Genomic DNA, 14,310 nt, shown 5'->3' with positions numbered 1-14,310 from the left:
AAAATTTAGATTTTTTTTTTTTGGTATTAAAATACCTAACTTCCTTCAAAATGTAAGATAATTTATACATATTTTTAACACATTTATTCTGAGACCTTCCCTGGAACTTTTGTTAAAGTGATGTAACTGTTTTGAGGTTTTTGTCTTTTGTGGAATTTTTAATTTTTTTGCTTGTGTAGTAGTTGATAGTCCTTGCTAATGCTCTAATTTTAGCAAGTGGAGCTGCAATATGACCTTGTAACTATAGCTTTCCCCAATTCATGATGCTTTGTTGAAATTGTGAAACTGTTCTTTTCTACTCTAACAGTATTTTCAACCACATTAACCTTGATCAGGAAGACAACTTCCCAAGGACAGAGAAGGAACAAGACTACGAATGGATAAAGAGTAGGCTCTAAGGTTTTAAAAGTATTCAGGTATGTACTTGGTTATCAGTATTCACTATTAAATAATTTATTTGGGATCTATCTTTAAAACTTGCTAGAATGTTAAAAGACGAGAAATTGATAGAATAACAAGCTGTCACCAATTCCTAAGGAAATCACCAGCTTCCTAAGGAAGTTTAAGGATTCTTGGGACAGCTAGGTGACCCAGGGGATAAATTGTTAGGTCTGGAATCAGGAATTCAGCCTTAAACACTTACTAGCTAGGTGATTCTGGGCAGTTCACTTATCCTGTTTGCCTCAGTTTCCTCATCTGTAAAGTAGAGATAATAATAGCCCCTACCTCTCAGAGTTGCTATCAGGATCAAATGAAATAATAAATTGTAAAGCACTTAGTGCAATGCCTGGCACATAGCTATTATTATTATTCTTTTAAATCCGTGCCACAACCAGGAGAATCAAAAGTGCTAAGAAATTGCCTTTGCCAATATATGTTGGATTTCTTTGCCAAGAAGACATATGACAACCTATATAAATATCAGTTTAAAATTTAAACATGTTTGTAAAAATCTTACCAAGAAAGATGTTCAAGACTGACGAATGCTATCGTCTCATAAAAGAGCAAGAAGCAGGGAGGAAAAAACAAAATTTCAAAAATCTTGGAGAGAAAACCAGTTAAGCCCCAAAAATGGAAAATATCTGCCATAATTTCTATTAACAAAGTATTTTCTCCAATGATAAGATTGGAGCTGCTATGTCTGTTGTGCCAAATGAAGGAATAGGAGTGGATCTTAAAAGTGCAAAAACAGGAAGAACAGCTGGACAAGACCAAGTATTTGCAGAGGAGGTATAGACCAAAGTAATAGGAATAGTTAAAAACCAGGATACTTAAACTTGAATATCAATACATTTGAAGTAGATTAGTGGATTCACATTATGTGAATTAAATCTAGACAAAAATTTATTTGTTAGCAGGGGTATGTTTTCAGTATGAGTAGCATAAGTTTTATATCTCCACTGAAGCCTCCTCCAGTGTTTCCTGTGGTTTAGAGGTGACCCTGGATTCTCAAAGTCTGTGTCGGGGAGCAGAAATTCTGACCTACCAACATGAAAAGCCTTGTGTGGATCTAATGATAGATCATTTATCTGTTACTTGAAAATCCATCCCACTAGGTACAGAATTCATTCCCAGAAGAGTGACTAAGGGTTTGAATTTAATTCTATTCTTAAGACTTAAGATGACATATATTTATTACTTTCTCACTGTGTGAGTCGAAGTTCTTTATCCTTGTAACTTCACCATTCACCTACATTCTGGAGAAACTTGCCTAAAGGTCAAGCTTTTGTTTTGTAATTGTTGCTGTTCAGCCACATCTGACTCTTCCTGACCTGTGGACCATACCACGCCAATACTTTTCCATTTAGCTCAGTAATAGCAATTGTGAGACTTCACATGCAATTGCATCTTAGTTTCTAAGTTTATACCTTTTTAGCTGAAAAAAGCAAATACTGTCAAGCAGAGTTCCAAAGTTCACAGACATAATTAGCTGAAATAATGCCATAATATGTATTTCTTTAGATTAATGGGTTTTTTTCTGTGTATTATATTGCAAATAGAGGACTGATTATTGTGGGATTTATCATATTGAATTTTCTGGCTTTGGTATTCAAAATTTGGACTATAATAACTTAGCATATTAGGAAACCAACATTGGTAAATTGGCTTTACTTTGCCTTTTGAGAAATGAATAGTATTTCATTTAATTAATCTATAAATGTGGGACTTCCTTGTATAATCTCAAAATTCCATTAAAATTTTTTTGGTTTGCCATTTTATTTGTTCTTTAATATGTAAATAGTGAGTATTTTCCTAAAGAACCCATTCTGATATTGCCCATAAAGTAGGGAGAAGGAATTTTGGAGATAGGACAAGATGCTGTTTCAGATTACACTGCCCATTACAGTCATTGCTACTCATTCATTCTCTTCATTCATTCTATCTTTATTTTCTGACTTGCAAAATTTATGTCTCTTAAATGAGAATACATTTAGATTTTCCAGTTGCAAGGAACATAACAGTAATGACAATAGTAGTTCATCAAATTGTAAAATTTATTTTCCTTGTCCATAGAAAGAAAATTCTGAAATGAAAAAATCTTTGTTCCAGTTTTTTGGTAAGACTGAAAAACTTCCTTTACCCCAACTGCTGTTTTTTAAAAATTCTTTTAAAATATTTTGATAAACTTTTTCTTTAAAAAAAAAATCACTCACTTTATGACTCCAACCCATCCATCCCACCATAATCCTCTTTTGTAACAAATAAATGCAGTCAAACATAGCAAATCAACACATTTCCTGGGTTTGAAAATAGGCCTGTTTGCACCTGTAGTTCATCAAGTCTCCTCTCAGAGACAAGAGGCACATTCCCTAAAGTTAAGATTGGAAGTGCTAACTTTCTTTAGAATATATAATGAGGATTTATTGGAGGGACAAAGAGTGGTTTCAGAATAGTTTTAGTCCATATGTTTCAGACTTGAAGTACTATGTATTCCCTTGCTCAAATCTGAGATTTTTCTCCTAGCATTTTCCTCTTTTCTCCACTTTTGAGCTGAATTTGATCGCTCTGCTATTTTATTTAAGAATGGCATGGTTTTACTCTGACTGGTTCCATGAAACATGAAGAGTGCTGATGTTTACTATGCATTTTTCCTTCAGGGATTGCACAGAAACAAAGCCACATGGAAGCCAAGCGTTCTCTTTCTTCTGGAGCACGTTCCCAGGTTAGATCAGAACATTCTGCTCCCTTGAGACATGTTTGCTATGTTGCTTGATTTCTTTCAATAAAGTTCAGTGTCCTTACTCTTTTTCATATGATAGTTATGAAATAACATAAGTGGATTCATACATTGTTCTTTTAATACAATTCAATAACATATCACCTGAAACATAACGAATAAAAATAGTAAAAGTCTGATTGAACATGACTAGCCATCCCTCTTGATTTTTTATAAATCCTGTCTACATTAGTTATGTTTGAAAAGGCATACTCCTGCACAATTTCCTTTATCTTGACATTTTGGTGAAGTCATTAGGAGCTAATTTAATACTAAATTCTACAGTCTTCCATTGATTATCATTATTTACTTCTCACTTATTTGTTATATTGTTCTTTGGCTTTTTTTTTTTAAATTTCAATAGGATTTCATTTTTCTAATTACATGTAAAGATAGTTTTCAACATTCATTTTTGTAAGATTTTGAGTTCCAAATTTTTTTTTACCTCCTTCCCTTATGTTCCCTCTTCTTAAGACAGCAAGCAATATGATCTAGGTTATACAGATATAGTCATTTTTAACATATTTACATGTGAGTCACATGGGAAAAGAGAAATCAGGATAAAAAGGAAAAACCATGAGAAAAAAAAAAGCAAACAACAACAATAAAAGTTGAAAATAGTATCCTTTAATCTGCATTCAGTCTTCATAGTTCTCCTTCTTGATATGGATGGTATTTTCTGTCCCAAGTCTATTGAAATTGTCATAGATCACTGCATTACTGAGAAGAGCTAAGTCTATCATAATTGGTTATCACACAATCTTGCTGTTATTGTGTACAATGTTCTCCTGGTTCTGTTCCCTTTGTTCAGCATCAGTTCATGTAAGTCCAGGCTTTTCTGAAATCAGCTTGATGCTCATTTCTTATAGAACAATAGTATTTTATTTCATTTATGTACCATAACTTATTCACCCATTCCCCAATTGATGGACATCTACTCATTTTCCAGTTCTTTGCCACCACAGAAAGAGCTGCTGCAAACATTTTTGCACATGTGGGTCCTTTCTCCCCTTTTATGATCTCTTGGAATAAGGCCCAGTAGAGACACTGCTGGATCAAAGGGTATTTAGCCCACAAGGTAGGGGATAGGAATTTTGGAGATAGGACAAGATGTTGTTTCAGATTACACTGCTCATTACAGCCATTGCTATCCATTCATTCTCTTCATTAATTTCATCTTTATTTTCTGACTTGCAAAATTTATGTCTCTAACGGAGAACTCATTTGGACTTTCTGGTTGTAAGGAACATAATAATAATGTCAATAATTGCCTTTTGGACATTGCTCCAAATTGCTCTCCAGAATGGCTAGATCTGTTTACAACTCCACCAGCAATGTATTAGTGTCTTTAGCTTATTTTTGTAAAAAAAAAAAAAAAACAAAAACCATAAAACTTATATGACCTCATTTGCATATGACTCAATACTCATTTGGTTCTATGATGCCAGTGACATGCATATTACCTCCAATGATGTATATTCCATTGCATCGTCCATTCAGTCATGCATTCCCATTCAGCATATCTTCGTGACTGCTAATTTCTGATCAAGTCAACAAGCATTTAATAAGGCCTTACTTTGTGCCAGTCGTTGTGCTAGGTCTTAGGGATGCTGACAAAACTGAAACAGTCCTTGTCCTTAAGAAGCTTAATTTCTATCAGGAGTATAGGAAACAAAATGAGCAAAGAGAAGTAAATACAAAATCTTGAGATTTTTTTTCTTGTGATTTCGTTGGCATCTGTACCTGGTTTGTAACATCAGAGTCTTACAGAATTGCCTGAGGCACCAAGAGGCTGGTGAACTTGCCCTGGAAGGGTCACTGACACTGAGGCATCTCAGGAGGTCTTTTTGGGTATGAGGTTGGTTCTCTGAGCACTCTATAAATACAAAATACCGATACAGATATGTATCCAGCAATTTCTGGTGGTGTGGAGAAGAGGATTCTAACAAGGGGGGAGTTTGGAATAGATCTCCCCTCCAGGTCCCACTTCAGCCAGAAGATAAAATGAGGTAGCCTGTGCAAGGCTGAGCAGATGGAATGACACAGAGAATGGGAAGGAAGCCAGTTTGGTTGGGCAGGCTGTAGAGTTCATGTAGGTGAGTAATATTTAATCAACTTGGAAAAGAAGGATAGAGTGAAGAGATTTAACTGTCAAACAAAGGAACTTGTATTTTATTCTATAGGCATTTGGGAGCCACATCAGTTTCCTTCCTTCTTTCCCTCCCTCCCTCCCTTCCTTTTCTCCCTTCTTCCCTCCCTTCCTTCCTTCTTCCCTCACTTCCTTCTTTTCTTCTTCCTTTCCCTCCTTCCTCTCTCCCTTCCTCCCTTCCTTCCTCCCTCTTTTCCTTCCTCTCCCCCCCCCCCCAGTAACCCCACTAGTAATTTAAGTATCTAAGTCTGTATTTGAATTCAGGTCCTCCTGACTCCAGGGCCAGTGTGAAGTGAGATAGAGATCATTTTTAAGGCTAAGCTCAGTCTCAGTAAGGCATAGTTCAAGTTCCATTTTATTTCCGTGACTCTGGGCCAGTCACTTAAATTATTGTCATAGGCAAAGCTAGGGAACACTTAGCTATCTGAACTGGTGGAGTCATTCTCCTCAGAAGCACCTTTACTGTATTTACAGAGATTCAGATAAAATAAAACTAAAGAAATAAAAATTGTTTTTCTCTGTATTTTTTAAATAAAAGAATTTAATAAAATTTAACTGAATAATTTAATGAATTTACATTTAATAAAAGAATTATCTTGATTACTCAATCAATTGCCTACTATGTGCCAAGCGCTCTGCTAAACACTTGGGATACAACAGGAGGCAAAAGATAGTTCCTGCCCTGAGAGAATTCACAAGCTAATGGATTGTTATTTGCTCAGTTCTTATTTAAATTGTTGTCATTTGCATTTACTGAGCACGTGCCAACTGAAGATAGTGGAGGTGACTTAGATGTGTTGGGAGTGCCAACTTAAAGCCAGCCTTAACAGTGGGGCCACATGGCAATTGGCCAAGGAAACCCACACACTGAAAACTGAGAGCTACCTCTGCCTATAGCTACATTGAACTGTTTTGACATAGATATGGCAATATTTAGTATTATGCTTAAAATTTATTAAACTGGGAGCTATCTGAGGTGGACCATATTCTTGGAGCTTTTTAGAAGAATGCTCTCTTGTGCCTTGTTCTTTTTTGGTCACACAGCCCACCCCTATGGGCCTGGACAGATTGGTCTGTTTGAGCCATAATCTCTTTCCTCCAAAATGGCTGCATTCCATTCAAGAAGCTCGGCAGCGATTAGTGGACAAATATATATGTAATCACATGTTGGATCTTGACCACTGATAGTAGTAAGAACATGTTTTCTTCTGTGCAGATGAAATTCCTTGAGACCAACTGACTGTGGTCAGAAGATCATGTATACTTTGTTTAGCAGGAACTCATTCCAAAGAATTCCCAGCTTAAATGATTTCTGAATTTCGTGGCATTCCCAGGAAGCAATAGGTATTCCACAGGCTTAGGATATCTGGAGGTTCAGTGCCTCCATATTGCCCCTGACTGTGCAGTCAGTTAGGGGGCTTAATTTTTTCTGCTAGGGCCTCTAATGACTAAATCTGAGCAGTCAGCTAATGTCTAACAAATATCAACATGTTGCCAGACTCAAGAAATATTCCTTTGATTTACAATTGTCCCTCATCTGATACACTAGCTATTCATTAGCAACCCATTAGGTTAAGAGCAGAGTGGTTTATAGAGGTGTCAGGGCAGATAACTAATTATAGGGCTTGCCAAATATATTTTTGAACAGGGAACCTTTAGGAGAAACATTATTGGGGGACATGCTGTGAATTGATTTTCTAGACAATTGAACAACCCTTTAAACACTCCTTTTTTGGGGGTGGGGTTAGAAGAAATTGTCAACTTGAAAATAGAAAGCCTAAATGTGCCATTTCTTCACTATAACTTTTGGGAAATTAGTGGACTTCTCAGAACTTTGTTTTTTAAATTTCTAAAATGGAATTATAATCCATGCATGTGCCCACGCATATGTGTGTGTGTCTAAACACACGTGCATGTGCACACACGAGTTCCAAAAGTCTTATTTGCAGTTTTAAACTACTAAAGCTTAAAATAAATTTATATGTGTGTATCTTTGTAGCTGTAAACATTATTGTAAATTTTAGTTAATAAAAATAATAATGTGTTATGGATCTCCCTGTCTTCATAAGGAAAGCATACAAAATATAATTTAACTTTTTCTAGATGACTTATTGTGAATGTGTATTATTGTTCTGTGCTATAATATAATAATACCTTTAAAAGCCATTTATATGTTTATGTATGTTAGCTCTTATCCTAAATGTCTTAAGAGTACTGAGATTTTCCTTCCCACTTTTTATACTCGTTTATCTCCTCCCTTTTCTGCAAATTGTTGCTTCTAATCCACTCCCTATTTTTATAAACTGTTTGGCTGTTGGCCAGAAGATAATTTGCTTTCACATATTGTTCATGGTCTTTGTGATGGCCCGTTAACTCTCAAAGGCATTTTTGTCTATTTTTTTTTTTTTTTCGATTTCTTCTGAGTTCAATGTTGTATACTCCAGTGTAGAGTTTGTCAGAAGTCTGATGTGGCAGATGAGTGGGATGTTACTATAGCTGTAGTCTCAATAATGAACAATTTTGTGAGCATACAATGTCATGTATATAGCAGGCATTTAATAAATACATGTTATTGAAGGGTCATTTTCAATGTAACCCTCCTCCGACATGCATACTCCAGAAACAAATTGATAATATTCATATTCCAGTTCTGTATATTTTTATTTATTGTATCTAATGCCTAGAATTTTCTCCTTCCTAATTTCCCATTTCCTGGCTTTCTTGACTTAAGTCTCAGCTAAAATCCCATCTTCTCTAAGAAGCCTTTTTACATCCTTCATACTTGTGTCTTCCATTAAAGCACCTTTTCCCTTTTTTTCAATCTTTGGTTCTATTACTTAATAGATGTACTCTCCTGATCCCCCAAGAATGACTGCCCACCCCTTTTCCTCTAAAATTATCTTGTATTTATTTGTACTTATTTTGTAACTATTTAAAGTGTGTCCGTATTACTTCCCCCAATAAAATGTAAGCTCCTTTGGGCCAAAGCCTGGGGTTAGGAAGTCCTGAATTCAAATCTAACCTTTTACATTTACCAGCTGTGTGACTCTAGACAAGTCATTTAACTTTAGCTTGCTTCAGTTTCTTCAACTGTAAAATGGGAATTATGATAGTGTCTATGTCCTAGGCTTGTTGTGAAGATCAAATGAGATGATATTGGTAAAGCATTTAGCATATAGTACCTGGTATCTTATCTGTATACATTTTCTTTTTTCTTATTCCTTCCATTAAATTGTGAACTTCTTGAAGTGAGGGACTGTGTTCACCTTTCTTTGTCTTAGCACAGTGTCTGGTACCTGAGAGATGCTGACTCAGAAGGCATTCCTTGGCTTCTAATGCTTGTAACCTGATTACATGAAATCTTGGTGTCCCTTTCAGGTCTTCCTTTAACCAGATGAAAACAAAAACTCTGACCTTTCAAATAGAAGATCACACACAACTTACTTTAGAGATTGGAACTTTGGGGGCCTTTCCTAGAATTGTCTTTGGGCCTGAATTCTAATTCTGGTTATGACCTTCCTTATTGGTTTTACTGTATGCACTAGTTCACAGCAGACAGTAGCTGGGACAGTGCACTTTTTGCTGTGCCTTTATTCACAGCCAACCTGGAGAGCAGAGCTATGTTTAAAACCTTTTCAACATTTCAACTCATGGCCAAATAATTTGTTTAATATTACCCAGTCTTGAATGATCTACCTATGTCCTTGAAAAAATAAGGAGACTTATTGGTCTGATTCTATCCAAAGGCCCTGATATTTTGTAGATTCACTGGGCAATTAAGGTAGTTTTGTTTGCAGTGATCATTTCTTCTGTGTGAGAAATTAAAATCATTATGGTTCATTAAAATCATTTACAAGTTCATTCTTCTTTAAAAACAATATTAACTTTGGTGCTTTAGAAGCTACTGTAAAGCCAGTGTTATACAATTGAAAGGGCAAAGAAAAACCAGCTTTCCCATAAATATCTTTAATACTTTTTTGCTTTTTCCTCTCAGGTAACAGAGGATGGGTTTTTGTCTGCACTGAAGATGCTAGATGTGGGAAAGTGGCCAATTTTTGCCCTTTGCTCACCAGATGAACTGAAATTAATTCGTCAGGCCTGTGTCTTTGGCAGTGCTGGCAATGAAGTTTTGTATTCTACAGAAAATGATGAGGTAATTTGCAGAACAAACCAACATTATCTGTTTTCAGTCATTAATCTTAACCCTGTTTGCCTCAGTTTCCTTATCTGTAAAATGAGCTGGAGAAGGAAAGGGCCAACCACTCCAGGATCTTTGCCAAGAAAATCTCAAATGGGGTCAGGGAGAGTCATACATGACTGGAAAAAAATGACTGAATAACAACAAATGCAACACAGTCTTTATCTTTGTGAGGTCTTGCTCATGCTTTAATATGGGGTCATTCTATGGCATCTTAGATGTAGAAGTGGATCAGGATTTAGAAGTCCCCTTATCCAACTCCATTTTATGGATGAGGAAACCAAGGCTGGGAGACTTGTCCAAGGTTACACGAGACGTCACTCTGGATCCCTTGCTCTGATTCTTGCTCCATTTGCTTTCTCCGTGTTTCTTAGTTTGTGCTTCTCTCACAGGGACTCAGTGATGCTGAGAGCTTGCTTTCTCACAGGTTTTTGTGCTCGGCACCAACTGTAGCGGCTGCTTGGGAACAGGGGATATCCTGCATTCCATCGAACCGCGTCGCGTTGATCATTTATGTGGCAAAAAAATAGCCTGCCTGAGCTATGGGAGTGGTCCTCACGTCGTCATTGCAACGGACGGTAATGTAGGGGTACAGATCCCCCCTTTTGTGCATAGCATGAGCCTAGACTCTGCCCCCGTGGTGAGTGAGCCCCATGTCATGGTTGAGACTGCATGACTGTAATTTTGAATATGTAATGAGTGTGGAACAGAAACTTCACATTCATAGGACGGGCTTGGCTCTGCCTCCAGTGAGTTGTGGAGCTCCAGTGATGGCAGATGAGCACATGTGAATGTAATGGAACTTTGAGGGTGCACCAAGGCAGTTTAGTTTGCTTTGGTGGGAAGAGGTCTTTTAAAATACAGTTAATTCCTTCTTCATATGGTATTAATTAACTCTGATTTTATTGGAGAGGCTCTAGAACTGTTTATACATCCTGCACAAATGGTCCTAGCCTCAGTCTGAGAAAAATAGAAATAGCATTTGATGAAATCTTTGTTTCATTTTCCAAAATTTGGGAAAGAACAGTCAAACTACACAAGTCAGTTCTTTAAGAGAATTGCAATATATGTGGTAAGAATGACAAAATTTACTTAGATCAGATGTAGAGTTTTAACTAATTCCTTTTTCAAAATGTAGTTGCTGTTAAAAATGCAATTACAAATAACAAATATTATTACTGATAACATAGCGCGTTATTTTTTAAAATAAGTTTTATTGATTTTTTTGTTTTTAACATCAGTCATTTCTAGATGTCTCTCAATCCACCTGTAAAGAGGCCTTTCTTGTAATAAAGAAAAAAAGTTTTAGCAAAACCAACTAAGAAAATATGTCTAAGAGTTTTATGCAGTAGTCTGCACCCATAATCCCTCACCTCTCTCCTGAAAGGAGGAAAGTATTTCTTTATTTCTTCTCTGGGGATAGGATGAATCATTACAAAAATTTAGGAGGGATACAAAAAAAAAAAAAAGCAAAAAAACATGATTAGAAATGAGAAAATCAGATGGGAGAGAGATGAAGGAATATAGATTGTGAGCTCCTTGAGGGGCAAGGATAATTTCATTTTTGTCTTTGTATTTCCAGCACCTAGCATGTTGCCTTGTATGTTTTAAATGCCTAATAAATGTTTGCTGAATTGAATTGAATTGAGTTGAGTGCAAGAGTTATTTAAGCTAGACAAATTGGGGACAGTGGGAGAGCAACAGATATTAAATTTTGGATAGGATTCTAAAGATTAGTTATGTTTTCTGTTTCCACTAAATATAAATCAAGAAAGAGCAGACTTAATTTGCAGTGAGATTAGGGGGTAGGGAAGGAAAAGGAATTGAAATTACTCTTAGGCAGAGCTTCATGAATTTAAGAGTTGTTCAAAGTATTATCAAATTAGGTTCCAGTGTTTCATACTCTGAATATTATTAAGAATAAGATTGACAGTTATTTCATAAAACTGAAAAGGACCCTATCATTTTACAACCGAGTTAATTGAATTCCAGAGAGTGGGAATTACTGAGCCAAGTTTAAAATTTACTAGGATCAGAGCCACTACCTCTATGCTTTCTCTCCTTTGATGAAGACCCTTTTTTCACATCCTCTCATCCACTTCCCCTTCCCCTCCAAAAAAAGAAGTGAGAAGGGGACACAAAACAGTGTCAATGTAAAGATTTCTCTTTAGAGTTAACAGGACTTCTCTTTAAATCCCAGAATTTCTTTTACAGTAGGAGATAATCCTCTGTTTCCTTCCCTGAGTAATCTTGTTAAGTGAATCTTGTGGTCTGATAAACAATTTGGTTTTTAAAAAAGAAAAGAAAAGAACTTTAAAATGCATCTATAAACCATTTAAGTTTCACACTAAAGTCCAAACTGAACAATGTCAGAATTAGCCACATAATCTTGAAATTAATCTTGTAAGATCTGTCTTAGGAAATAAAATCAGCATTCTAAGAACTGAGACAACACCATTAAAAACAGTAATCATTAGGCCTCCATGAATGTGAATAAATCTTTCTCTGCCCATCATCTTTACATTCTTCACAAGATAGATTTTTGTAAAGGGATCATAGAATACTGAAAATAGCACCAGACAGACCCACCACAGCTAGGTTTTAGTTTCACTTCCTGGTTGACACTAAACAGTTCACTTAATCTGTCTAGCCTTTAGTTTCCTGATCATAAAATGTGTGAACTACACTAATTGCTCTCTGAGTCCATCCCAGCTCCAAAAGGCTATGAACAGAATAATTTTAGGAAAATTGGTTTAATGGTTATCTCATGCTTAGTATCAGATGTTAGGGATTACATCAACACTGAATAAATATGCAAAGAAACTGATCCTCAATTTTCTCATATGTAAGATGGCCGTAATAATACTTGTATTATCTTCTTCATATTCCTCTTATGAGAAAAACACTATAAAATGTTATAGCTAAATTTGAATATTATTATGATTGTTTCTGGTAATTCTTGCCTAATGTTGCCATGAATATTGTTTGGAGTTCAGCATAACATATTGCTACTTACTTAGAGTCAGTATGTCACAGTGGGTAGAGGATTGGCCTTTGAGTCAAGAGGATCTGGATTCAGGTATTGTTTCTGACAAAAGAGCTATGAGATCATAGGTGGACTTTGTTTAACTTCTCAGTGCCCTAGGCGACTTTCTAAGATTATGTAATATAGAAGTGTTACTTTGACAGTTCCCCAATATAATGAAGTAGATCTGAACTTATTCCCTCTTTACACAAACAAAATAAAATCATTATTTATTAGAAATCAGTCTTCTAATTTTTAGGGCTTCCCATTGGCTTTCTGCTAAGAAGAGTCATCTTATTGCCCGAGAGTGGAAAGTTTAGACTTTTCAGAAACTTTACAGTCTGGGTTTGCTAGGTGAAGCTGGGGGAAATGACATTCTAATTCAATTTCATTTATTGAATCATTATGGTACATAATTGCTTAATAATTCCCATGTATATTCTTTATATTGCTCTTTTTTATTTTCAGAAGGAGAAGTGTACACCTGGGGCCATAATGCTTATAACCAGTTGGGCAATGGGACAACTAATCATGGTTTAGTACCCACCCATATCTCTACCAATTTAGGAAACAGGAAAGTCATTGAAGTGGCCTGTGGATCTCACCATTCCTTGGTGCTGACATCTGATGGTGAGGTAAGAGTACTCAACATAATATATATCCTGTTTTCTCTCTATAGGAAGAATATTAGAGAGAGTCTTATGACCATTCCTCCCAAAATGGTCAAATGGCTGGAGTAACGATTTGGGGATTTAAAAATTGGCACTTAAGTCTCTTAAACTTTTCTCCTTCCCCCTTCTCTCCTTCATCATGACTTGATCTTATTCTCTTCTTCATTTATTAATGTGCTTGAATCCTACCTTTGTCAAAAAGGTAGATAATTACCTATAACATTTTGAGATTTTTCTGACATTGTTTTTATATTGTGACAATGAAGTGCAAAAAACCACTAGGGATGAGTGTCTTCTATTGAAATACAAGAGGGGTCTATGGGAAAAAAAGTTTGGTCAAATGTGACATTCTCTATTATTTTACAAAAAAAAGTTTCTTAAGTAGAAAGTACTTATCAATGTTTTTTAAATTAACACACACACATACACAAAGACTCACACATATGTGAAAAGGCAGCAGTTTGACCTAGTGTGTATGTTAATTTAAAAAACACTGTCAGATATCAGTGACAAAAAATGATGACTTCAGCACCCTTGTTTGTGACCCTGGTCAGTCACTTGCTCCCTGCTTAGTTTTTCACATTTGTAAAAAATCTATCTGATGTAGGCACCATGATCCTAACAGGACTATAAACCTGTGATTTATTTACTGTTATTAGCAAGTGTTTCATTGTTCTTTTGAGATAATTCTAGAGTTAAACGTGGATAAGAGATTCCTGCTTTCTCCTTTAACAGGTATTTGCCTGGGGTTATAATAACTCTGGACAGGTTGGATCTGGCTCCACAGCCAACCAACCTATCCCTCGAAAAGTCACTGGCTGCTTACAGAACAAAATTGCTACAACCATAGCTTGTGGCCAAATGTGCTCGATGGCCGTGGTGGAGAGTGGTGAGGTAAGTGGGAGCATTCTGCTGGGAATGATGGACATTTGGTAGTTTGAGATTTATTTTAAAAAGCAAATTCTCATGTCCTGCATCGTGCTTTCAGCAAACAGTGTGGTTCTTATCATCTGGGTTTGTGGTTTTTGCTGCTTACAGAAATTTACATCC

General features: G+C 36.0%; 1 protein-coding gene across 10 annotated transcripts in view; it reads left to right on the top strand.

The window, feature by feature from the left end:
• LOC127555179 (RCC1 and BTB domain-containing protein 2) overlaps positions 1-14,310 on the top strand; it is a 57,297-nt gene that overhangs the window by 14,388 nt on the left and 28,599 nt on the right. For 8 of the 10 annotated variants that reach the window (XR_007952174.1, XM_051987326.1, XM_051987325.1 and 5 more), the window contains exons 2-8: positions 308-416; positions 2,515-2,557; positions 3,099-3,163; positions 9,361-9,519; positions 9,992-10,142; positions 13,058-13,224; positions 13,996-14,154. Coding sequence is in view for 9 of the 10 variants with exons in the window: in XM_051987326.1 (XP_051843286.1) it covers positions 2,530-2,557; positions 3,099-3,163; positions 9,361-9,519; positions 9,992-10,142; positions 13,058-13,224; positions 13,996-14,154 (729 nt within the window). In the remaining variant the exon portion in view is untranslated. The remainder of the gene's footprint in view (positions 1-307; positions 417-2,514; positions 2,558-3,098; positions 3,164-9,360; positions 9,520-9,991; positions 10,143-13,057; positions 13,225-13,995; positions 14,155-14,310) is intronic. The other 2 variants (XM_051987328.1, XM_051987331.1) reach the window with 2 other exon arrangements.

The sequence above is a fragment of the Antechinus flavipes genome, chromosome 3 (assembly GCF_016432865.1).
Source record: "Antechinus flavipes isolate AdamAnt ecotype Samford, QLD, Australia chromosome 3, AdamAnt_v2, whole genome shotgun sequence".
Classification (NCBI taxonomy): Eukaryota; Metazoa; Chordata; class Mammalia; order Dasyuromorphia; family Dasyuridae; genus Antechinus; species Antechinus flavipes.
The sequence above is the reverse complement of the archived record's forward strand: the minus strand, read 5'-3'. Positions and strand labels throughout refer to the sequence as shown.